General features: G+C 62.5%; 4 protein-coding genes across 8 annotated transcripts in view; all 4 read left to right on the top strand.

Moving 5' to 3' along the window:
• The window catches only part of HPSE2 (heparanase 2 (inactive)), a 112,281-nt gene extending 111,379 nt beyond the window's left edge, over nt 1-902 (top strand). For both annotated transcript variants that reach the window (XM_069863552.1, XM_069863551.1), the window contains 2 exons: nt 443-589; nt 666-902. In XM_069863552.1, the coding sequence (XP_069719653.1) occupies nt 443-589; nt 666-831 (313 nt within the window). In that variant the 3' untranslated portion in view covers nt 832-902. The remainder of the gene's footprint in view (nt 1-442; nt 590-665) is intronic.
• Nucleotides 903-1,612: 710 nt separating this feature from the next.
• HPS1 (HPS1 biogenesis of lysosomal organelles complex 3 subunit 1) lies at nt 1,613-7,681 on the top strand. 2 transcript variants are annotated; one of them, XM_069863976.1, is made up of 18 exons: nt 1,613-1,733; nt 3,015-3,152; nt 3,219-3,361; nt 3,590-3,698; nt 3,860-4,020; nt 4,097-4,199; nt 4,300-4,404; nt 4,495-4,567; nt 4,676-4,743; nt 5,327-5,494; nt 5,569-5,745; nt 5,816-5,883; nt 6,008-6,130; nt 6,233-6,301; nt 6,504-6,645; nt 6,743-6,856; nt 6,994-7,076; nt 7,334-7,681. In XM_069863976.1, exons 1-18 carry the CDS (start codon nt 1,635-1,637, stop codon nt 7,494-7,496), a joined length of 2,106 nt encoding a protein of 701 aa, XP_069720077.1. In that variant the 5' UTR covers nt 1,613-1,634; the 3' UTR covers nt 7,497-7,681. The 2 variants fall into 2 exon arrangements, with proteins under 2 accessions (XP_069720077.1, XP_069720078.1); XM_069863977.1 differs by having other exon boundaries at nt 4,498-4,567; nt 6,233-6,298; nt 6,501-6,645; nt 7,334-7,679.
• An 853-nt stretch (nt 7,682-8,534) lies between these two features.
• On the top strand, nt 8,535-13,453 carry PYROXD2 (pyridine nucleotide-disulphide oxidoreductase domain 2). 3 transcript variants are annotated; one of them, XM_069863246.1, is made up of 16 exons: nt 8,535-8,758; nt 9,573-9,592; nt 9,833-9,926; nt 10,007-10,080; nt 10,192-10,338; nt 10,482-10,635; nt 10,838-10,899; nt 11,012-11,109; nt 11,513-11,654; nt 11,845-11,871; nt 11,965-12,037; nt 12,135-12,291; nt 12,424-12,578; nt 12,725-12,831; nt 12,933-13,053; nt 13,241-13,453. In XM_069863246.1, the coding sequence occupies exons 1-16, from the start codon at nt 8,602-8,604 to the stop codon at nt 13,312-13,314; spliced, it is 1,662 nt and encodes a 553-aa protein (XP_069719347.1). In that variant the 5' UTR covers nt 8,535-8,601; the 3' UTR covers nt 13,315-13,453. The 3 variants fall into 3 exon arrangements, with proteins under 3 accessions (XP_069719347.1, XP_069719346.1, XP_069719348.1); XM_069863245.1 differs by having other exon boundaries at nt 8,537-8,758; nt 11,737-11,871; nt 13,241-13,452; XM_069863247.1 differs by lacking the exons at nt 9,833-9,926; nt 10,007-10,080 and having other exon boundaries at nt 8,537-8,758; nt 11,737-11,871; nt 13,241-13,452.
• Nucleotides 13,454-16,090: 2,637 nt separating this feature from the next.
• On the top strand, nt 16,091-22,750 carry LOXL4 (lysyl oxidase like 4). The gene is made up of 15 exons (XM_069863223.1): nt 16,091-16,171; nt 16,706-17,001; nt 17,509-17,687; nt 17,845-18,056; nt 18,596-18,634; nt 18,747-18,963; nt 19,118-19,301; nt 19,571-19,725; nt 20,028-20,195; nt 20,397-20,559; nt 20,667-20,910; nt 21,163-21,278; nt 21,369-21,505; nt 21,678-21,789; nt 21,895-22,750. The coding sequence occupies exons 2-15, from the start codon at nt 16,728-16,730 to the stop codon at nt 21,963-21,965; spliced, it is 2,271 nt and encodes a 756-aa protein (XP_069719324.1). The 5' UTR covers nt 16,091-16,171; nt 16,706-16,727; the 3' UTR covers nt 21,966-22,750.
• Nucleotides 22,751-23,579: the final 829 nt, after the last annotated feature.

Genomic DNA, 23,579 nt, shown 5'->3' with positions numbered 1-23,579 from the left:
TTTCCATGAAAAACTTTTTCCTAATGTCCAGCCTAAACCTCCCCTGGCAGAGCTTGAGGCCATTCCCTCTTGTCCTGTCCCCTCTCACTTAGGAGAAGAGGCCAGCTCCCTCCTCTCCACAACCTCCTTTCAGGTAGTTAGAGAGAGCAATGAGGTCTCCCCTTAGCCTCCTTCAGGCTAAACAACCCCAGCTCTCTCAGCCGTTCCTCATAAGGCCTGTTCTCCAGCCCCTTCACCAGCTTCGTTGCTCTTCTCTGGACTCGCTCCAGAGCCTCAACATCCTTCTTGTGGTGAGGGACCCAGAACTGAACACAGGATTTGAGAAGCAGTCTCACCAGTGCCGAGTACAGAGGGAGAAGGCTAGTTCTTGCAGAGACCACCAGTGCCCTTTCTTGGAGGTGACACTCCCACACACCCCTAAGCTCCCCTCCTTCCTCTGCAGCCACAACTACGTCCGGGGGTCCATCACCCTTTACATCATCAACCTGCATCGCTCCCGGAAGAAAATCAAGTTGGCGGGGACACTGCGGGATAAGATTGTCCACCAGTACCTGCTGCAGCCCTACGGCAAAGATGGGCTCCACTCCAAGTAAGTGCGATGCCGCTGGCTGGGGCTGCCACCGGGTCCCCAATGCCATCACCCTGACCCTCTCCCGGTCCCACAGGTCAGTCCAACTCAACGGGCAGCCACTGGCCATGGTGGATGACGGGACCCTCCCCGAGCTGAAGCCTCGTCCGCTGCGGGCCGGCCGCACCCTGGTCATCCCTCCATTGACCATGAGTTTCTACGTGGTGAAGAACGTGAACGCGTTGGCCTGCCGGTACCGGTAGCCCGCGGCACAGAACGGACCCACCGTCGTGCCCAGGACACGCTGCCTCCTCGGCGGGTGGCACGGCCGGGCCGTGTCCTCGGCCTCGCACCCCAGATTGCCACCAGCGGCCACCGCCGAGCTCCACCGTCCCGCCGGAGCGACCCACGAGCTGCGGGAAGTGCCCGGGGTGCGGTGCCCGCCGCCCCCGGGGTGGGCCGGGAGCCGAGCCCCGGTGCGGGGAGCCCCCCCGGTCCCTCTGCCCCGCGGGGTGACCTCTCCACCGCCCGGACTCCTCTCCTCCCGTGGCCGGTGCGGGAAGCGCATGGAAGCAGCTCCCTCTGCTGCCGCCGGGACCGGGACCGGGGGCTCGGGGGGTGGACACGCTCGTAACTCAATCGCGGGGAGCGGAGCGGCGTGGGGCGGCGGCGGCGCCACCGGAGCTGTAATAAAGCTGGGCTGTCGACCGGGCCGGCGGTGCTGTCTGCTGCGGGAGCGGGACGGGAGCGGAACCGGGAGCGGAACCGGGAGCGGGGCGAGCAGGGTGGGAGCGGCACTGGCACCGGGACCGGGCGTGGGAGTGGGACTGGGGATGGAGTGGAACCGGGACCGGGAGTGGGACTGGGGGCGGGGCGGGCAGGGTGGGAGCGGCACCGGGACTGGAAGCGGGTAGGGTGGGAGCGGCACCGGGGCGGGGAACGGGGCAGCAGTACCGCCCCGGGCCGCCGGGGGCGCTGCTGGGGCGCGGCGGTCACGCGCGGCGGGGCAGGAAGCGGCGCGGGGCGGGGGGGGCGGAGCCGCGCGGTGCCGGTGCCCGGCGGGGCGATGCGCTGCGTCCTGATCGCCAGCGCCGCGGCGGAGCTGCTCTTCTACCGCGCCGATGCCGCCTTCCTCCGCCGGCTGCGGGTCCCCCAGGGCGGGCAGGTAGGGCGCGGGGGCGGGGGGGCGCGGGCACGCGGGGGGGGCGGCCAAGCACAGTGCGCGGTCACGAGTGGGTGCGCGGTCACACATGATTCGTGGTCACACAGCGTGCGCGATCACAGGTGGGTGCACGGCCACGCACGGTGCACGGTAACGCCAGGTGCGGGCTGTGCGGTCCCACGTGGGTGTGCCGTCACACATGATGTGTGGTCACCCGGGGTGCACGGTGTGCAGCCCTGCGTGGGTTAAGGGCCACTCGTGCATGGTTACACGGGGGTGCACAGCGCACATCGTGCGCGGGTGCACGGTCACGAGTGGTGTGCGGTCATGAGTGAGTGCACGGCCAAGCACGGTGTGCAGTCACACTTGGGTGCAAGGTAACACCAGCTGCGGGCTGTGGGGTCACACGTGGATGTGCTGTCACGCATGATGCATGGTCACCTGGGGCACGCGGGGTGCAGCCACCCGTGGGTTCATGGCCACTCGCGGTGCATTGTTAGGCAAGGTGCATAGTGCACATCATGCACAGGTGTACAGTCGCGAGTGGTGTGTGGTCACGAGTGGGTGCACAGCCAATGTATGGGATGCAGTCACACGTGGGATGCAGTCACGCACGATTCCTGGTCACGGGGGGTGCGCAATCACAGGTGGGTGCATGGTCATGCACAATGCACAGTCACGCCAGATGCAGGCTGTGTGGTCACACGTGGGTGTGCAGTTGTGCACACTGCACGGTCACCCGGGGTGCACGGTGTGCAGCCACCCGTGGGTTCACAGCCACTGTGGTGTATGGTTACACGGGGGTGCACAGTGCACATCACACACAGTCACAAGTGGTGTGCGGTCACAAGTGGGTTCATGGCCACTCACAGTGCATGGTTACACAAGGGTGCACAGTCACGAGTGGGTGCATGGCCAAGCACGGTGCGTGGTCACACATGAGTGCAGGGTCATGCACGATGCACGGTCACACGTGGGTGCGAGGTCACACGTGGGTGCGAGGTCACACACAAAGCACAGTCACGCCAGGTGCGGGCTGTGCGGTCACACCTGGGTGTGCTGTCACGCACGATGTGTGGTCACCTAGGGTGCACGGTGCGCAGCCACGCGTGTGTTCACGGCCACTCGTGGTGCACATCATGTGTGGGTGCACAGTCACAAGTGGTATGCAATCACACCCCCACGCGTTGGTACACGGTCATGTGTGGGCACATGGTGTGTGATGTGCGGTCACATAGGTGCGTGGTCACACGTGGGTGCTGACCCAGCGTGTGTGTACCCCAGGGCCCGGCGCTGGAGGACAGCCTCAACACCCTCTTTGCCCCCCTCATCATCTCCTGCACGGCGCTGCTGGAGAAGCTCGGCGACACCTACACCTGCTTCGCCACCGAACACGGACAGCACCTGCATGTCCTGCACATGGTAAGACAGGCACCGGGCACTGGGGCACCCTGGCCGGCTCCCGCCTGACCCTGCTGCCCATTACAGTTCGGGGACTGCCTCTACATCGCGGTGAACGGCGACGGGACAGAGAGCGAGGATGATCTGCGCCGGACGCTGTTCGTGCTGCGGCGCTTGGTGGAGGCTCACTGTGGCCTTGTCACACTTGACTCTCATCTCATCCGCAAGGAGTAAGTGGGCACGGCTGGCCGGCGTGGGCTGGCACGCAGGGGCACTGGGGCAGCTGCCAGGTGACACCTTCGTGCAGACCCTGGGCTGTGGGCGTGGGTGTCTTCAAGCTGGAACTCTCCCTTTGCAGTGGGACCCGTGCCTGCTGGGCTGCAGCTGGGGTTTCGGTGCTGGTCCCACTCTGGGAGGTGACAGCTGGCTCTCTGCTGTCTGCTCTGTGGCTGTTGCAGGTTGCGGCCAGCTGATTCGGAGCAGCGGGAGCGTGTCTGGAGCTTGCTGCGTGGCCTGCTGGAGACCTACAGCCGCCTGCAGGAGGAGGACCAAAGCTTTGCAGTGGAGGTACTGTACTCTGGAGGGTCCTTTCAGGGCGTCCCAGAGGTGTGAGACTGCATGGAGCCCTGGGATGTGGGATGGGCTCTGTGATGGGAACTTCGGGGCAGCTCAGGGGCTGTGGCTGGGTCTGTGGGAGCTCAGCAGCTGTCCCTCTGTCTGCCTTTCAGGCAGTGGAGCGGTTAATCCATCCTCAGCTATGTGAGCAGTGCATCGAGTTCCTGGAGCGGCAGGTGGTGCAATACATCAATGCCAGCCCTGAGCGTGGTGGGGATGAGGTGGGCCATGCCTTCCTCCTGGTGCATACCAAGCTGCTGGCCTTCTACTCCAGGTGCGCCTGGCCCCGCCGCCCTCCCCGGGGCAGCTGCTCACCTTCCTGGCTGACACTTCCCTTCTCTGGCTCACAGCCGCAACGCCAGCTCCATCCGCCCCGCTGACCTGCTCATCCTCATCCTCCTGGTGCAGGACCTGTACCCCAGCCAGAGTGCCGAGGAGGAGCTCGGCACCCAGGTGGTCCAGTGCAGGGTGTGGGGTGGCAGTGGGTCACGGTTCCCCCACAGGGTGATGTCTTGGGAGCCAGGGCTTAATTTCTTTTCCCTCTTTTTGGAAGCCCGCAGCAGGGAAGGTGGTTCCCCAGGGGCCCAACAGAAGCGAGAGCATCCCCGTGAGCAGCCCTAGCTCGCATGGAACTTTAGGGAAAGACTCGGATGACCAGGTGAGAGTCCCTGGGGTCAGGAACTGTGGAATGGGGTGCTGGCTGGGCTGTCCGCACCACTTCCATTGTTGACACAGCCATTCTTGCCAGCAGGACACAGACGATCTCTCCGTGCCCGAGGTCTACTACACGCCCGAGCCCTCACCGGGCACACACAGCACGGGTGAGTGCCCGGCTGGGTAGCAGCCTTGCCCACGCCCCCCAGCCCTGCAGAGGCTCTGGGGCTGCCTGGGGGCCTGGCGGGGAGGGCGACCTGCCGTGCTCCCTGCAGGCAGCGAGAGCTGGTCGGAGGGCACTGAGACGCTGGGCACCGAGGAGGCAGACGCTGCTGATGTCCAGGTGAGCAAGGGGTTCAGTAGTCCCTCCTGACTCCACACCTCCTCGCCCTGTGCTGGTGTTCTTTGCAGTCACTGGTCCCTGTCACTTGTCCCTTGCTGTGCTGTGGCTGTGAGTGCTCTGCGCTCTAGGGCTGGGAGTGTGCCCTGTGTCCCCCGTGCTGTGCATAACTGTGATAGCTCTGCACCCCCTCTCTAGGGCTCTGCCTACAGTTTCTCTGTCCGGAGCTGTCAGAGGGTCCAGGGCTGCCTTAGAGCAGTCTGGTGTCTCCCTCTGCTGCCTCTGGGCTTTCTGGGCTGCCAGCTGCTAAAGAACCTCACACACTGTCTGCAAGCAAGTGCTGGTCTTGGTGCAAGGTGTTTGCAGCCTGTGTCTTTGCAAGCAGCTTCCCCTCTATCTGCTGCTCTTTTGGCATCCCTGGGCACTTCTCTTGCTGCTGATCTTTTGTCACATGGCCCCTCCAGCTCCATTGTTTCAGGTGTGCCTGACTGCAGCTTTCAAGGCGTTGTGTTCTTCCAGAGTGTCTGCGATCAATGCAGGCTGTCTTGGCCCCGCAGAGGACTAAGCATCTCCCCTTTCTCCCCAGATGGCAGAAGACTTGCTCCAGACCTTGGGGCCTCTGGTCCCTGAAGCTTCAAACCCCAGAAGGATCTTCCTGGATGCCAACCTGCGGGAAGGTTACTGCCCCTTGCTGCCACACACCATGCACTGCCTCCCGCTCTGGCCGGGCATCTCCCTTGTTCTTCTGACCAAGGTGAGCTTCCTCTGAGGTGTGGGAAGTGATGGTGGACTGGGCCCGGGCTGACTCATCTCTCCCCTCCCTGGCAGGGCCCCACGACCCAGGTGGCTGTCACCTTGTACCAGCTGCTTGATGGTTTCTTGGTGCTGGAGAAGAAGCTGGAAGAGGGACCAGAGGTGGGAGCCCCACGTTCCTACCCATTCCTCGCCGAATTGCGGCAACGCATGGACAAGTTTGTGAAGAAGCTGAGTGGGCAGGACATCCAGGTGGGAGCGGAGACACAAGGACCCCTGTCCTGTTGTCGCCACAGCCTGACATTGAGCCCTGTCTCTTTAGTTGCAGAACGCCTGGATGGACTTCAAGAACAAGATATTTTCCCGGAGTGAGCCTGTGAGCTCCTTGGAGTGAGTATGGGGTAGCCAGGGAAAGTCTTGGGGACAGGTGGGGGCCTTTCCCAGCCCTGGGGGTGCCCTGTGGCACTGGAGACCAAGGGACCAAACTCCATGCGGTTGGTGTCTTCTGGCTCAGGCTGCTGCAGGCAGTGGCCAACGTGAAGCGGCAGCTCTGCTCCATGTACCGCCAGCTCTTCCTGGCCTCCACTGGCCACAGCCTGTCCCAGGGGCTGCGGGACCGTGCCCAGAAGCTGATGAGGTGAGTGCATGGAGGTGGCCAGCATCCACAGGGGACTCCTCCACACCCAGCTGTGCTGGGGCTTGGGGGGTCCTGGCCTTTCACCGTGGTTCTTATCGACAGGGAGAAGCTGCTGGACTGGCGAGACTTTCTGCTGGTGAAGAGCAGGCGTAATATCACCATGGTGTCATATCCATCCCTGAACGGGGAGCCCAGCCTGGCAAGCAGAGGTCCCTGGGGGGACAGCAGAGGTGGGAGGGGGGTGGATCCTGTTCCTTCCAGCACCATGTTCAAGAGGACAAGTGTGGTGGGCAAAAGAGGTTTCCTCAAGGCTCAGAGACTGTTCTGGAAGGGCACCAAAAATTGTTGGGACACCCTTAACCCACCCCACATACCTGGAGGACTTTCCTGGCCTGGTGCACTTCATCTATGTGGATCGCACAGCTGGGCAGATGATGGCACCATCACTCAGCGTGACAGACAAATCCAGCTCGGAGCTGGGCAAGGGCCCCCTGGCCACCTTCATCAAGAGGAAGGTACTGCTTGTGGGGCAAGGGATGGGATGGAGAACAGAGGATGGCGGGGCAGCTAGGGGGTTTTCTGCTCAGGCTTCAGGTCGCCCTTGTTCCCCAGGTCTGGTCACTGATCACATTGGCCCGGCGATACCTGCAGAAGGGCTACACAACCCTTGTGCTGCAGGATGGCGATTACTGTTGCTCCTACTTCCTGTGGTTTGAGAACGAGCTGGTATATGGGGCGAGGGAAGGGTCTGAGCTCATCTTCTCCCTTTGCACCTTCTGGGAGCAGGGGTGTAGGCACAGCCAGCCCTTGCTCCTTGGTGGTCACTTCCCTGCTCCTGCCCTCTGCTGTCATCTCTTCCCCAGGGCTACAAGCTGGAGGTGATGGAGGTACCAGTTCTCTCTGATGATTCTGCTCCCATTGGGATGCTGGCAGGAGACTACTACAGGTAAGCAGTCCCCAGCCTTGACGTCTGGCAGCAGGACCTGGGACTGTGCTGGTGTGGGAGTCCCTGTGAGTGAGTCAGTCGTCCCAGGGTGGTGCCGGTTACTGGGTTTGCACCAGCCCATCTCCCCAGCCTGGTGCCATGGTCCTGCTGGTGGATAGGTGATGTGTCCTTGCCAGAGACTTTTGAGGGGCGAGGTGGTTAGAAACAGGGTGCCAGTCTGTGCAGTACCTACTGAGCCCCTGTCTTCTCCTTCCTAGAAAGCTTCTGCGTTACTACAGCAAGAACCACCAGGCAGAGGTGGTGAAGTGCTACGAGCTGCTGACCGTGCACCTAGGCATCATCCCTTCTGAGCTTGTGGTCCAGCAGGCCTGTGACCTAGCCCGGCGTCTCTGGGAGCCCTCCCGCATTCCCCTGCTCTGAGCTGCTTCCAGCCACCTTGGGGCTGGGATTAAAGCAGGTGTATGGGGTGTTCCTGGTGCCTGGGCTGCTTTCTTGGTGTCTGCGTGCCATCGACTGTGCCTGCAGGCAGCCACGGGCAGCCTTCGCGCCCTACAGCCTGGTTGGGGCTTGTGCTGCTCGCCTCCCCACTCCCCACTGACTTCATTGGCACCCAGCAGCCTCCAGGAACAGGTGGCGAATAGAGCTGGGAGGTTGCTGGCAAATCACCATTTTGCTGAAAAGTACATTTCCAAAGCAAGATTTACAACGTTGGCTTGGCGTGGCTGCCAGGCTTTGGCTGGAGAACAGAATGGTGTAGCCAAACCTGCATGGAGGAGTGACCCCAAGTGCATCCCCCTTTCCCCTCGCTCAATCGAGCTCCTCCCCAGTTCACTGTCCCCAGGCTCCCAGACGCCAGTCAGCTGTTTGGGCTGAGCTCAGCTGTGAACATGGGGTAAAACCAAGGCATTTCATGTGTTTCCTAGGCCTGTTTGGACTTGGTGCATGTGCAGACCCCCATGGGTGGCACAGCTAGGGATGGGGCCAGCTCCAGCAGCTGCATGTCACTCTGTGCTACTTTCTGGGGCAGGGGACAGCAGTTCAGGGAGCACTGGACCGTGGCAGGGCCTTTGCTCCGTCCTGCTGGGTGAGAAATTGCTCTGTTGAGCAACAGTGCTGGCTTCAGGACCAAGCTCACACCCAAGCTGCACTTTTCCCACTGCTCCCAGTGCTGTGCTTGGGGCTAGTCTCCTCAGGGGGTTGAGTTTCCATTCCACAGTGCTTGTCCCATCACCCCAACCACGTGCCTGTGGGTCGTTCTTGGAGCAGAGCAGGGGCTGAGGGAGCTCTTGGGCTCCCGCCTGCCTGGCATACAAACTGCTAGAGTCAGTGCAGTGAGGGGGGCGGGGAGAGCCCCTATTCTGCCCAGCCTCACTGTGATCCCTGGTATGCAGCCAAGCCCTGTGCCGAGGCGTACCCTGCCCTGGCCCCCTCATCCTCTCCCTGTGCCTGGAATGTCTGGGAAAAGCTCCACCAGGAAAGCAAAGTCCGGGACACGGGGGCAGCTGTGGGCAGGAACTGCAGCATAATGGCAGGCAGGCTCCAGGCAAAGCTGGGCATGGGCTGCCCTTCCCACAGGCTGTGGGGCTGGCATCGCTCCCCGTGGCTGCCAGGAGTGCGGCTGGCCCACGCCGGGGCTGCGGAGCAGCTGCAGAGGGAATACGACGCAGTGGTAATCGGGGCAGGTAACGCAGTGTGAGGGCGGCAGTGTGAGGGCACCAGCGGGGACATCCAGCTGCTCTTCCCCCAGGGCAGGTGGGGGGTGGCCGGGTGGGACCACAGTGTTGCAGCCCCCTGACATGCCAGGGAGGGTACAAGGGTCTTGTGCAGCTGGCCACACATTGCAGCCCCCCCAACATGCTGCTTATGAGGGCACAGATGGAGCATCTGCTTTGACCAGCTCTGTTCCCCTGCCCTGCACGTTAGACCAGAGCTATAGGGACAGGGGGAGGATGCTCCTTGTCACCTGTATTCATAGAATCACCAGGTTGGAAAAGACCTAATGGATCATCGAGTCCAACCATTCCTATCAAATACTAAACCATGCCCCTCAGCACCTTGTCCACCCGTCCCTTAAACACCTCCAGGGAAGGTGACTCAACCACCTCCCTGGGCAGCCTGTGTCAGTGCCCAATGACCCTTTCTGTGAAGAATTTTTTCCTAATGTCCAGCCTAAATCTCCCCTGGCAGAGCTTGAGGCTATTCCCTCTCACCCTGTCCCCTGTCACTTGGGAGAAGAGGCCAGCTCCCTCCTCTTCAGAACCTCCTTTTAGGCAGTTGTAGAGAGCAATGAGGTCTCCCCTCAGCCTCCTGTTCTCCAGGCTAAACAACCCCAGCTCTCTCAGCCGCTCCTCATAAGGAACATTCCTCACATTCCCATGTCCAGAACTCAGTTATGTGGGTGGTTGTGGCAGTCCCAGGTCCCAGGCATGGCAGCGTGACCTGCACTGTGGGACCACCCCACTACCAGGCTTGGCTTACCTCCCTCTCTCCTTGCAGGACACAACGGGCTGGTGGCAGTGAGTACCAAGAGTGGGGTGCTGTCACCTCCATTTCTGGGGGATGCTGGGGGACCTGGGAAGGTCTGCTCTGTGGGCAAGGGTGGGTGTTGGTGGCAGGGCCACCATGGCACTAGGGGCTCCCCCGGGGGAGTGGAGCCTTCCTTGGTCAGGGGGAATCCGTGTGCAAGAGGGTGCTTGGGGTGGGGAGGACACATCCCACCCGGAGGGATGGGCAGTGTGATGCCTCATTTCCCCCAGGCTGCCTACCTGCAGCAGGCAGGGATTCGCACAGCTGTGCTGGAGAAACGCCACGTGCTGGGTGGTGCGGCTGTCACAGAGGAGATTGTGCCAGGTACCCCTGTGCATCCCATGTCCCCCTGTCCCTTGCCAGCCATGGGTGTGAGCACCCTCCCACCGCCCTACACCTTACAGGCTTCAAGTTCTCTCGGGCATCGTACCTGCTCAGCCTGCTGCGGCCACAGATCTACACCGAGTTGGATCTGCAGGTACCAGTGCCCATCCCTCGCTGGGCTGCTGGCACCTCCTGGCACACAGGCACAGTGAGCCCGCTGTGGGACCATCTGCGCAGGATGGATCCTGCCATTCCTGTCTTGCAGCGGCATGGTCTGAGGGTGTTCCCAAGGGATCCCTACTCCTTCACTCCACTGCTGGAGGACAGGAGCCCTCCTCGCTCCCTCCTGCTGGGGCGTGATGTGGCTCAGACCCAGTGGCAGATTGCTCAGTTCTCCCAGAAGGATGCACAGGTATGGTGGGGGCTAGCGCCTGGCATGTCAAAGCCCCCAGGGAGCTGCTGGGCCCAGCAGAGTGGCAGGGATGCTACTGGGCGGGATATCCACTGCACCCACCATGGTGCAGTTCCTCTTGCCCCTACCCTGTCTGCTTTCAGGCTTACCCTGAGTACGAGGCTTTCATGGGGGGCTTGGTATCAGCTCTCAATCCACTGCTGGATGCCCCCCCAGTGGATACAGCTGCCCTAGGGCAGGGGTCCCTGCTGCAGCGGCTCAGGGCTCTGCAAACCCTGCGTCCCCTCCTGCAGGCAGGTGCGTCAGAGATGTGGGAGGACTGTGATGACAACAGGTGTTCCCCTGCACCTGAGGCAGGCAAAACAGAGCTGCTCCCTCCCAGAACACAGCACCCTGGCAGGCTCTGGCATACTTGCCCACTGCCTGCTTCCAAACCCAAGTGGCTGCAGGCAGCTAGCTGTGGTGCAGGGCAGGTCTCACACCACCTCTCTGCCCCCAGGGTGGGCTCTGGGGCGGCAGCTGCCCCGCTACTACGAGGTGCTCACAGCCCCCATCTCCAAGGTAAGCGCTGGCAGCAGTGGTGCAGAGCCACGAGGTGCCTCACTGGCTGCAGGCGAGTGGGCTGCAGCAGCCCCCACCCTCAACCTGGCACTCTCTTTTTCTCTTGGGACAGATCCTCGATCATTGGTTTGAGTCGGAGCCCCTGAAGGCCACTCTTGCTACTGATGCAGTGATTGGAGCCATGGCCAGCCCCCACACCCCCGGCAGCGGGTGAGGGTCACTCATGTCCAGGGCTCATTGCCGCACTCTACCCTCATGTCACCTTCTGTGCTGGCAGCTCCTGGACTCTGCTGCACCCTGGCATCCCTGCTTTTCCCTCCCACCACCCGCTCTGCCTTGCTGGGGTGGCTCAGGGGTTGGGGCTGGGCAAGGGGCTGCCCTCTATCCCTGCCACATGGCTCTCCTTAGCCCCCACTGTCCCTTTGCTCTTTGGATACCTCTGTCCCCAGGTCAGGTCAAGTCCTGGCCAGTGGATGCTCTCTATACTGATTCAATGTCCTACAAGCTGGCAGGATCCCCTCCGTGGGGGCCGTGGCACCATGCTGACCATGCCCACACAGGGGACACGCTTGTCCCTTGGGCTGGTGGCTAATCTGGGGTCCTGCCACCGCAGGTATGTGCTGCTGCACCATGTGATGGGTGAGCTGGAGGGACAGCGGGGGGCCTGGGGCTACGTGGCTGGTGGAATGGGGGCCCTGTCCCAAGCCATCGCCCGTTCAGCAGCTGCCCGAGGAGCCCACATCTTTGCTGAGAAGGTATGGGGTATCAGGGCGTGGGGAGCTGCCTCCAGGAAGTGGGGACAGTCTCGGTGAGGTCCTCTCTGCTCCACTCACCCAGGCAGTGTGCCACGTGCTGCTGGGCAGGGATGGGCAGGCACAGGGTGTTGTGCTACAGGATGGGACAGAGGTGAAGAGCAAACTGGTGTTGTCCAATGCCTCCCCCCAGATCACCTTCCTGGAGCTCACCCCCCAGGTATGGGGCACATGGGGCTAGCAGGAGCTTGATGTCCCCTGGCCGCACTGCCCTCATTACTGCTGGGCTCTGCCCTGGTCTCTCCCACCCTAGGAGCAGCTGCCAAAGGATTTTGTCCAGCGGATCCGGCAGGTTGACACAGTCTCCCCCGTCACCAAGATCAATGGTAGGTACTGGCGGGACCACTGGAGGAACAGGTGCCAGTCTGCAGGGCTCAGTGAGAGGCTGCACCCTGCCTCCCTCATCCCCTTTCCCATGCCCAGTGGCCGTGGATCAGCTGCCCAGCTTCCTGGCTGCTCCCAACACCCACGACGGCCGGCCCCTGCCTCACCACCAGTGCTCCATCCATCTCAACTGCGAAAGCACCCATCTCCTGCACCAAGCCTTCACAGAGGCCACCCATGGGCACCCCTCCAGCAGGTAGGAGCTTTGCCAGCATAGCTCAGTGCCCCATGCAAGTGGCAGGGCAGCCATGATCGGTGGTGCTGGCGGAAGAGATTTGGGGTGTCGGGGTCCCCCTCTGCCTGACCAGCTCATGTGCTGCTCCCCCAGGCCCATGATCGAGCTCTGCATCCCCTCGGCTCTAGACCCAGGGCTGGCCCCAGAGGGCTGCCACGTTGTGTCCCTCTTCACCCAGTACACCCCCTCCGTGCTGGCGGGTGGTCGGTCCTGGGATGAGCAGGCCAAGAATGCATATGCAGACACAGGTATGGAATGTGCACGTGGATTTGTAATAAATACATGGGCCGGTGGTTACACCAGGAGTGCTGAGTTGGGCTGAGATGCCCTGGAGCTCAGGGCTGGCTACCATGTCCCCCCCAAGCAGCCCATCGGTCCCTCCATCCCTCTCTAGTATTTGACTGCATTGAAGCCTATGCCCCGGGATTCAAGGCATCCGTCATTGGCAGGGACATCCTGACACCACCAGACATGGAGAGGATCTTTGGGCTGCCTGGTGGGGTGGGTACCACATGGGCTCAGCTCATTCCACCAGTGGCAGCACTGGTGCGCACACAGCCCTGGTCCAGGCACAGCCAGGTCACACAGAGCCCTGCTTGCAGAATATCTTCCATGGAGGGATGTCTCTGGACCAGCTGTACTTTGCCCGGCCAGCACCATCCTACTCAGGGTACCGCTCCCCAATCCCTGGCTTGTACCTTTGTGGAAGTGGAGCCCACCCTGGTGAGTAGGGCTGGGAATCATGACCCTCCTGGGGGCTGCAAGAGGAGAGCAGTGTGCATGGAAGACGTGCAAGGGCAATACAGGATGGAGGGCAGAGGGAGTGTCCACTCTCCTCTCTGCCCTCACATAGGCAGGGAGATGGGTCAGCCCTGGGGCCCATCTCCTCCCCATTTCTGCTCTCTTGCAGGAGGAGGAGTGATGGGAGCAGCAGGACGCAATGCCGCCCGGGTGGCCCTTGAGGACTTCAGGCGCTTGCGATGACACTGGTGACATCAACTCCACCTGTGCAGGGCTGCAGCTGCAGTGAACCATGTTGTCCCCATCAAGAGCTCTGCACGTCCCTAACTTGCTTCGTGGGCACATCAGGACAGAGAGCCAGGGGCACAGGCAAGCAGGGTCCCTTGTGCTTCCAGCTGCCACTGTCATCTTGAACACGCGGCTGCTCCCAGCCTGCCACAGTCCAGCCTTGCCCAGGTGTCTCCTGGCCACCGGGCAGACAGGGCGAGCCTTTCTCAGTCCTTGCCTGCACCCGTAGCTATAAATCCTGTCCTGGGCTCTGCCTTGTGTACTTGCACTGTTGTTTTTCAGCACTTTGTGTGGCTTCCGAAGTGCCAGCATGCGGGGTCTGCACTAAGCCATCTGCAGTGTGCCTGGTGCTGCAGCCCCTGAAGGGCTCTCAAAGGGCACAGGTGTGTCCCAGAGCAGCGCATGGGGACAACTTGCCCCTTGCCCTCTCCTCCACTCACTGATGCAGGCTCAGGTGTATGCAGGGCTATTTGGATGGAGCTACCCAGACCCAGGCTGTCCCAGACCACCCCAAGGTACCTAGAAAAAGCAGGGAAACAGGTTACTACTTGAGACCCACTTTGCTACCTGGGGCTCCCAAACTGCTCTCTGTCCCACCAGCCCTTGCTGCCTGTGTACAGCAGCCACACGCCCAGCAGCTCAGACACTGCAGGAGTCAGGATTGGCAGCTGCCCTCCGTGTCCCACACACCCCGTAATTCCTTCCAGGAACTGCCTGCACGTGTCCTGGCCCCATCCCTCCATCCCCAAGGCACATGCTCCGTCCAGCCCAGCGGCTCTCGCTGGCCACCCCTCAACCAAGGGCAGCAGGCCCCGGGTGTGCCCTTCTCCCAGGCTGCTGCTGGGAGCTGCTCGCTGCAGATTACAGAGCTCACATCCTCTCCCTGCCCTCTTCCTCCCTAGGACAATGCTCCCGATTCAGCCGCCCACCTCGCCTCCCGACGGGGCCTAAATACGGTGCTGCCAGGCTGAGCTGTTGCACCTGAGCTGGCTGAATCAATATTGACTGGCCAGGAATAGTCCCGCAGTCCTCTGAGAATAGCCCCGCACGCCTGCCCCGCTGCCCACAGCTTCCCGCGCACGGGGCTGCCCTGCTGCCGGCAGTGTATTTTTAGATTTTTAAGATTTTTAAGCCTCTGCAATTTCTGGCTGGAAACCAGAGGGCTGGGCTGGAGGGGGATGACAGTGAGGAGGGACACCCGCAGCCTGCCACGGTCACACTGAGCGAGAGGACACGATGCCTCGCTGCTGCTGCTTGAGGCTGGCAGGTCCCAGGTGTGGGAAAAGCCATTGGGCCCCCTGCTGACCTCTGCTCGCTGCCTCCAGGAGCAGAGCTGAGAGCAGGACCCAGCACCCCTGCTGGTATCTGCTTTGGGGGTGACCGGAGCGGGCAGGCAGGAGGCTTCTTAGCTTCACACTTGAGTAACTGAGCACCAAAACGTTGAGACACAAGTGAGTCATGGGCTCCACTGCTGGCCCCAGCCCTGCCCTTCCCCAGGGCTTTCCGTGGTGCCCATGACAGGGTCTGCCTGGGGACTGCCACCCCAGGAGAAGCTCCAGCGCGTGCCCCAAGCCCCGCTGGGCCATGGGGCAGGGACAGGGGTGCCCTGGGTGTGAGGAGGTCCTAGGGTCGTGCCCCCCTGCATGCCCAGGTGCGCTGGAAGCTCTGGCAGGACGTGGCAATGAGCTCACCGGTTATTCCCGGCCGTGTTGATCCTGGCTCCTCCCGGCAGGAACCAGCTGCTTGGCCTCCAAACAAACAGCCCGGTGGCCACCGGCACATTCCTGGCCGTGGAGAGGGCAGAGGGTTTCCTGTTTATCCGCGACCCACGGCTCGGTGCGGCGGGTGGGCAGTGCGTGCCCCGGGGACTGGCAGCGCCCCAAGACAGAGGATGCTCCCGGGGCAGGTCGGGGGGGATTATCCCCCATCTCCGCACGCCATGGAGCAGGGACCGTACCTGGGGACCCCCGCAGGTAGCCTGGATGAGGGATGGCCCAGGTGATGCTCGGACCCCAGGTAGGACCCTGCTCAGGGCTCCCGGTGCCACCTGACAGCACCCCCCTCCCCCCGCCCCGGTCTCTGTGTCCCCCCCGAGTCCTGGCCCCATGGCAGCAGCCCCAAGCACACCACGCCTGCACACCCAATTTAATTCTTGCGTAGGGTGGAAAGGGACAAGGGGCATCCTTTTGGGGTGTCCTGGTGTGGCAGACACCACCAGAAAGCCTGCACTCTGGCTGGCTGGGGGTCAGCCCCACGGCGTGGTGGTGCCAAGGTGGGGGACATCCCTAGAAGCATAGAATCATCAGGTTGGAAAAGACCCACGATCATCGAGTCCAACCATTCCTGTCAAACACTAAACCATGCCCCTCAGCACCTCGTCCACCCGTCCCTTAAACACCTCCAGGGAAGGTCACTCAACCACCTCCCTGGGCAGCCTGTGCCAGTGCCCAATGACCCCTTCCGTGAAAAATTTTTTCCTAATGTCCCTGACTAGGAGGGCAGTGGGTTCCTTCTGGGGCCAGGAGGGAGTGTCAGGGGTGCTCAGCATCCCTAAGCTGGGGGGCAGGGTTCGGGGCAGGTTTGTCCCGGGGTGTTAAAGGAGAGTGCAGGGAAGAGGGGCAGGATGTAGGGCTGGGCTGCTGGCACGGTGAGGGGGCTGGGTTTGGGCTGGGCAGTGTGAGCCCCCACCCGGGGCGGCCCCCCCGCTGCACCATAAAAGCTGCGGCAGGCGGTGCTCGGCAGCAGGGGAAGCTGCTGGAGCCAGAGCCGTGTCCCCTGCCGCCGCCTGCCCCGCGCCGTCCCCAGTGCCAGGGTGAGTGCCAGGGGGAGCCCGGGGGGGTGGGAGTCTGGGATGATACGGGAGAGCGACCCCCGTGGGGCTCTGAGTGGGGGTGCGGGGGGAGAGGTGGGGTGATGGGGGACAGGGGCTGCGGGCAGGATGCGGAGGGGACCCTGGTGTCCGGCACAGGGTTCAGGTGGGGGACAGCAGGGGGGCTCTCTGGGACCCCCACCCATGGCCCAAAGCAGGGAGCAGGCAGGAAGCAGCAGGGACGGGGCAGTTTTCCTGAGGCTGCCCGTGGCTCTTTGACAGCCTTAGCGTGGGGCTGTGGGCGCCTGGGGGGCTGTGCCAGGGCTTGGTGAGCCCTGGAGTGGGGTATGCTGTGAGCTGTGCCTGGCAGGGACCAGCCCCTGCATCGCTCACAGCACAAGGACAAGGGGTGTCATTGCTGTGCAAGGGGGCACGATGCCCCTCCACCATCGCATAGCCGCTGGGGCACAGGGCGGCTATAGCAGCACCTGCCACCCTGCCGTGGTCCCCAGAAGCTCCGTGCTGCATTATCCGTAGGCATCACACCCCCAGAACCACGATGGTGATCCCAGCTGGTGTGAGCACCATCCTGCTGGTGCTGCTGCTGTGCTGGGTGGCCCCCAGTGGGCAGGAGCCAGCCCTGGTGCAGCTGCGGCTGGCGGGACCCCGAGGACCAGCTGGGGAGGGTCGGCTCGAGGTGTTGTACCAGGGGCGCTGGGGCACCGTCTGCGATGATGGCTTCGACTTCCACACGGCCACCGTCGCCTGCCGGCAACTGGGCTATCCTGCCGCTGTCACTTGGACACACAGTGCGACCTATGGCCAAGGGGAAGGTAGGAAGCAGGTGGGGAATGAGGGGCACGGGGGGCTGTGGGTGCAGGCAGCCCCCAGGGGGACACTGGGTCATAGAATCATAGAATCACCAGCTTGGAAAAGACCCATCAGACCATCGAGTCCAACCATTCCTATCAATCACTAACCATGCCCCTCAGCACCTCATCCACCCATCCCTTAAACACCCCCAGGGAAGGTGACTCAACCACCTCCCTGGGCAGCCTGTTCCAGTGCCCAATGACCCTTTCTGTGAAAAATTTTTTCCTAATGTTCCATCTGAACCTCCCCTGGCAGAGCTTGAGGCCATTCCCTCTTGTCCTGTCCCCTCTCACTTGGGAGAAGAGGCCAGCACCCTCCTCTCCACAACTTCCTTTTAAGTAGTTGTAGAGAGCAATGAGGTCTCCCCTCAGCCTTCTCTTCTCCAGGCTGAATGGGGTCCATGGTGCTGGGGAGGGAGATGGGGACCCTTGCAGTGGTGACTGGCAGCTCTGTGTGTGTGTCCCCAGGCCCCATCTGGCTGGACAATGTGCGGTGTGGGGGCAGCGAGGGCTCCCTGGCAGAATGCATCCACAACGGCTGGGGCATCAGCGACTGCCACCACAGCGAGGATGCTGGTGTGGTGTGCTCAGGACAGCGCCTCCCTGGCAGCTCCCCCCAAGCCACAACCTCTGGTCACCTAGGAGAGGTGAGTGGTGCTCCCCTGTGATGAGTGGGATGGATGCAGGAGGCTGGAGCAGCTCATTCTGATCCTTCCCGCTGTCCCTATTCTCCACATCCTGCCCTTGGTGCTGGAGCCCCCTTGCCCACTCCTGTGCCCACTCGACTGATTGATGGCTTGGCAGGTGCCGGGGCTGAGCCTGGAGGAGGTGCGACTCAAGCCCATCCTTGCGCGGGCCAAGCTGAGCATGCCGGTGACGGAAGGTGCTGTGGAAGTGAAACACAATGGGCGATGGAGGCAGGTGTGCGATGCTGGCTGGACCAGAAACAACAGCCGTGTGGTCTGCGGGATGCTGGGCTTCCCCCAGGAGAAGCACATCAACACCAACTTCTACCGGTAGGGCTGTGGGACAGCCATGTTGCAGCTGTGGGGAAGGGTGCCTGGCTGGACACGCGATGGGGGCAAGATACTGGGAGTGTCAGGGAAATGATGCACACGAATGGACCTGTGGGGTGCTGGTGTGGCCTGGCCGTGCCTAGATCCCCTCCTTGAGGCCTCAATGAGGGCAAAGTAGGGCTTGGCAGCAGCCAAGGGGCTATGAGGATAGTCACCAGCCATGGCCAGCAAAGCGTGGGTGGAAGGAGAGGAGAGGCAAGCAGCCTTTGGCCCGTCCATCCGCCTCAGACTGGGGCTATAAATACAGCCTATAATGAGACCCTGCCAGTGCCAGGAGTCACACAGTCCCGTAGGGCCACGTGGCACTGCCGGGCTTGGCACAGTAATTGCCAGTGGGGACAGGACCTTTCCTCACCCTGCCATGTCATGAGAGGACCCCATGCCTCCAGGGAGGGCAGGGATGATGGGGTGGGGGTCCAGAGCCTTGTAGAGCTGATGCAGCCATCCCCCTCCAACCTCTTGGCTCTGTGCACTCACAGGAAGCTCTGGAACATGAAACTGAAGGACCCCAAATCCAGGTATGGCTCAGCAGGGTGGGCAGGGGCAACCTGTGTTGGCACCCGCTGCTGGCACTGGGTTGGGGAGAGTCTCCAGCATGTGATGCCAGCCACTGCTCTTTTCCCTTGATAGCCTGAAGACCCTCAGCCAGAAGAACAGCTTCTGGGTGCACAGGGTGCAGTGCCAGGGCCTGGAGCCCCACCTAGCCCACTGCCCCATACAGGTGGCCCCGCTGTCCCCCCGCCGGCGCGCCTGCCCGCGTGGCATGCACGCCATCGTCAGCTGCCTCCCTGGTCCTGCCTTCCAGAAGGGCGCAGGCAAAGGCAGGAGCAAGACCTCCCCACGAAAGGTGAGTCCTGGGAATGGCACGGCACCACAACCCATCCTGCCAATGGAGGATCCTGGAGCTGAGGAGCATCCAGCCACCCTGTTTGCACACAAGCCCATGGTGCAGGCAGGTGGCTCTGCCCTAGGGCCACTGACTGTCTGCTCCCTGTGCTCAGGTGCTCCCGGTGCGGCTGCGAGCAGGCACTCATGCTGGTGAGGGCCGAGTGGAGGTGCTGCACCACGGGCAGTGGGGCACCGTGTGTGACAAGCAGTGGGACCTGGCTGCGGCCAGCGTGGTGTGCCGGCAGCTGGGCTACGGGACAGCAAAGCAGGCCATGCTGGGAGCCCAGATGGGCCAAGGTGAGGCAGGTGGTGCCGCAGGGGCTCGGGGCATTGCTGGGCTTGGTGTGGCACAATGGGGAAACCCCCTGTTTTACTGGGTGCTGCTGGAGCATCATGGCGCATCCAGGCAGCTCCAGCCTGTACTGGGATGGGGCTTCCCACACTCCTACTGCCAAGGGCATCACTGTGCCCAGAGGGAAGCCCCAGATCAGGGGAAGGAGAGTTGAGGACTTCCCTGCTTTAGGATAAGCATGGAGCAGAGAGTACTGACCCTCCCTCTGCTTCAGGCCTGGGGCCCATCCACATGAGTGAGGTGCGGTGCACGGGCCATGAGCGCTCCCTGGGCGAGTGCCACTTCCAGGATCCAAAGCAGAGTGGGTGCCGGCATGAGGATGATGCTGCTGTCCGCTGCCACATGCCGCACACGGACTTCCAGAGCCAGGTGAGCCCCTTCCTCCTCCCCAGATGCTGTGGAGCACCAGCTCCATCACACAGCCCCTGCCCCACGAGCTCTGTGTCTAGTCTGGGTGCTTGGAACAGCCCGTGGGAAGGACACAGAGCAGCGCGCCGATGTGGGGGTGTGCAGGATGAGCTGGTGGCAAAAGTGGTCTTGTGGAGAGGACAGGAAGGAGAACAAGGTGGGGATGTTAGTCTGGATGTATGAGGCTGCCTTTCCACTGCAGCACCGAGTGGTAGGGCTGGGGATCTGCCCTGTGCCCTGGCTCAGCCCCTCTTTGCCCGCAGGTGCGGCTGGCTGGGGGCCGCAGCCCCGAGGAGGGGGTGGTGGAGGTGCTGGTGCCCGTGCAGGGGCGGCTGCAGTGGGGCGCGGTGTGCGGCGCACAGTGGGGGCTGAATGAGGCCATGGTCGTCTGCAGGCAGCTGGGACTGGGATTTGCCAGCCATGCCCTCCAGGTAAGCAGAACCCTAGCCTGGGGCCTGGGCTGTGAGGGGTTCTGTGGGATGTCTGACACAGGCATGGCACAGCCAAGGGCTCTGGGGTGGGATGGAACAAGGGGACAAGCCCTGGAGGCAGTGCTGGGGCAGGGGAGGCTGGCTGAGGGCTGGCAGTGGGTGTGAGGGTTGGTGCAAGCGCTGTGCTCCTCCTCTGCCCAGGAGACGTGGTACTGGGCAGGCAGCCCTGATGCCACCCGGGTGGTGATGAGCGGGGTGCGCTGTGCCGGCACCGAGCTGGCCCTCCAGCAGTGCCAGCGCCACGGCCCCATCCACTGCCCCAGCGGCGGGGGACGCTTCTCGGCGGGGGTCACCTGCACTGCCCGTGAGTACCAGGGAGGGCAGGGAGAGGGGTACCCCCCTTCTTCTGGCACTAGGGGAGTAGGGGCTATGGAAGGTGGGGACCACCTGCTCCATCCTCCTCCTTCCCAGATGCCCCGGACCTGGTGATGAATGCGCAGCTAGTGCAGGAGACAGCCTACCTGGAGGATCGGCCACTGGAGTTGCTATATTGTGCCCACGAGGAGCGCTGCCTCTCCGGCTCTGCTGACCACATGCAGTGGCCTTACGGCCACCGCCGCCTCCTCCGCTTCTCCTCCCAGATCCACAACCTAGGCAGAGCTGATTTCCGACCCAGGATGGGGCGCCACGCCTGGACCTGGCACCAGTGCCACCGGTGAGTGGCCCGTGGGCAGGAGCTGGCAGGGGGCTGCCCTCTCCCTGTACCAGACAGGGCACAGTGGCACCCACCCCGCAGAGGCTGGGCTGCCCTGGTTAATTAGTGGCTGTGCCAGCACTGTCATTACAGCTTTATTTGGCTTCAAGGCTGTAATTTGCTCAGAGCCTCTGGGTGCTGCCCGCTCCCAGCTGGATCGGCCACGTGCTCCCTGCTGGGCACTGGCCCTGCGCTCAGCCCCTGTTCCCACAGGCACTTCCACAGCATCGAGGTCTTCACACACTACGACCTGCTGACGCTCAACGGCTCCAAGGTGGCTGAAGGGCACAAAGCCAGCTTTTGCCTGGAGGACACCAACTGCCCAGAAGGTAGGTATGAGCCACAGAGCGGCCAGTGACCCCCCCATCCTGCTCCCCAGGGGTGGCTGTGCCTGCCCTCCCCTCTCCTCCCTCCCACAGGGCTGCAGCGACGCTTTGCCTGTGCCAACTTTGGGGAGCAGGGCGTAAGTGTGGGGTGCTGGGACACCTACCGCCACGACATCGATTGCCAGTGGATCGACATCACCGATGTGCCGCCGGGCAGCTACACCTTCCAGGTATGGGAATGGAGGGGAGAGGGCACCAAGCGACCAAGCTCAGGGCTGGGGGCCACCCTTGGTGGGCACCACCAGCACCCCTCACCCTGCACATTGGTGTGCTGCTCTGCACCCCGTGGCTCTGCCTGGGCAAGGAAGCTGTGGCCCCAGCCCTGACCCTCACCCTCTCCAGGTGGTTGTGAACCCCAAACACGAGGTGGCCGAGTCAGACTTCTCTAACAACGTGATGCGGTGCCAGTGCAAGTACGATGGGCAGCGCGTCTGGATGCACGGCTGCCACACAAGTATGAAGGGACAGTGGTAGAGGGGACACAGTGGGCACGGCAGGGCAAGTGCCAGGGGGTCTGCAGCTCACACGGCCCCTCCACCCACACCTCGCTCTTCCCCAGGTGATGCCTACGGTGCTGATGTGGTGAACGATCTGGAGCGACGGGAGCGCCTGGCCAACAACCTCGTGTGAACCCCCGGCACTGGCACAGTCCTCCGAGGCAGCCCGGCTACCGCACCCCAGCACCTGCACCCCAGCAGCACCAGACTGAGCTCAGGGACTCAACGACTTCTGTATTTATTGATGCTGCTGCACAGGATGACGATGAGTGCGAGGACCTGTGGGGAATGCCTGGTGCCTCCAGCCTCACATGGCTGGTAGGACTTGCAAGAGGGGCCCGAGTACAGCAGCAGCCCCCATCTCCGTGGCTCCAGTGACCACAGCACGACTACCTCAGCCTGCCCACCCTGCCTCTCCGCCCCAGCAGGCTCAGGGCAGACCCCAGCCACTGCCACCTGTGCACCAGTCCTGTCCTCAATAAAGGTGCTGTAGGAGAGGGATGTCGTGCTATTGGAGAGGAGGTACCCCTTTATCAATGCCATCCCTGCCTCTTTCCCCTGCTCTTTTCCCCACAAAGCCACTCCCCGCCCAGGAACAACCCTGATCTCAGCATCATGCCCCTGGCTGGGCAGTATCATCCCCCTGCTGCCACTTAGGACCACCTGCTCACTCTGGCTGATGCCAAGTGGCTCCAGCTTGCCACCGGTGGTGTCCGCTGGCCAGGGCAGCCTGGCCCTGAACTGGCTGACCCCATGAGACAAAAGAGACCGAGGCAGCTCCGTCACGTCGCCGGCCAGCAGCCAGCCCACTGGCCGCCGCAGCTGCAGCCACCGTGCTGGGCTTTCCCAGGCTGCCCTGGCAGCTTCCCAGCCCTCAAAGCAGGGATGGGGCCACTCTGTCCCTTGAAACCCTTGCTCCCGGGAACAGGGTGGGAACACGGAACACCGTGCCCTTGCTCTCTGTGTTTCTTTCCTCCTGTGGTTTCTAGCAATTTTTTCTTAAAGGAAATAAATGGGAATATTCACCACCAACCCCCACTCTGGACTCCCTGGCCCCTGGCAAGTCAGCTTCAGGGCAGTGCCACCCTTCTCCTTGCACACCCCTGCCTATTCCCACCTGCCAGCGCCCATCTTGGCCCCGCACAGCTGGGACGGGCTGCCTTGTACCCACACACACAGCTGGGGTGAGGCAGAGTTGTACCCACACGTGACAGTCCCCACACCTGGAGGAGCTGCCAAGGATGGTGATGATGCCCTGAGGTCACCCAAGGCCAGACTCCATGGTAAGGTGCATGCCAGCAGAGGCTCACTTGACTGTGGTCAAAGTTGGTGCTGGACAGTGGGGAAGATGCTTTGCACATGAGAGAAGCTTCATGCCCTAAAATTTCCAGTGGCCAAGCCACGAGTGGCTGGGAGCGGCAGCCAAGAGGACTCCCAGCTGGCAGCACTGCCGATGCAGGGTCGTGACCAGCTCCACCGCCGCCAAGCTGGGGAACAGCCAGGGGACACAGGGCAGCCACACAAACCCTCTAGTGCTGGCTGGTGTGAGGCAGCCACTACCGAAAACAAACAAACCCCTGGCAGCGGCGACATAAACGCACTGTCACCATCCTCACCTGCTGCGAAGGGCAGAGAAGCCCCACAAACCACAGCCTTGAGAGGCTGAGGGCTGCAGGGCTGAAGTACAAGGGCACAGAGGGCTGGTTTTCAGCTGTTGAGACGATGCAAAGCAGAGGGGCCAAAGGCA

The sequence above is a fragment of the Phaenicophaeus curvirostris genome, chromosome 9 (assembly GCF_032191515.1).
Source record: "Phaenicophaeus curvirostris isolate KB17595 chromosome 9, BPBGC_Pcur_1.0, whole genome shotgun sequence".
NCBI lineage: Eukaryota > Metazoa > Chordata > Aves > Cuculiformes > Cuculidae > Phaenicophaeus > Phaenicophaeus curvirostris.
This window is presented reverse-complemented; position numbering and strand designations above follow the sequence as displayed.

Coding starts and splice junctions, on each gene's coding strand:
- LOXL4 (XM_069863223.1), top strand. CDS start 16,728: ATGGTGATCCCAGCTGGTGTGAGCACCATCCTGCTGGTGCTGCTGCTG. Junction 17,688..17,844: donor CCTCTGGTCACCTAGGAGAG/GTGAGTGGTGCT, acceptor ATGGCTTGGCAG/GTGCCGGGGCTGAGCCTGGA. Junction 18,964..19,117: donor GCAAGACCTCCCCACGAAAG/GTGAGTCCTGGG, acceptor CCCTGTGCTCAG/GTGCTCCCGGTGCGGCTGCG.
- PYROXD2 (XM_069863245.1), top strand. CDS start 8,602: ATGGCAGGCAGGCTCCAGGCAAAGCTGGGCATGGGCTGCCCTTCCCAC. Junction 12,292..12,423: donor CATGGGCACCCCTCCAGCAG/GTAGGAGCTTTG, acceptor CTGCTCCCCCAG/GCCCATGATCGAGCTCTGCA. Junction 12,579..12,724: donor GAATGCATATGCAGACACAG/GTATGGAATGTG, acceptor ATCCCTCTCTAG/TATTTGACTGCATTGAAGCC.
- HPS1 (XM_069863976.1), top strand. CDS start 1,635: ATGCGCTGCGTCCTGATCGCCAGCGCCGCGGCGGAGCTGCTCTTCTAC. Junction 4,744..5,326: donor CAGACGCTGCTGATGTCCAG/GTGAGCAAGGGG, acceptor CTTTCTCCCCAG/ATGGCAGAAGACTTGCTCCA. Junction 6,857..6,993: donor TGTGGTTTGAGAACGAGCTG/GTATATGGGGCG, acceptor TCTCTTCCCCAG/GGCTACAAGCTGGAGGTGAT.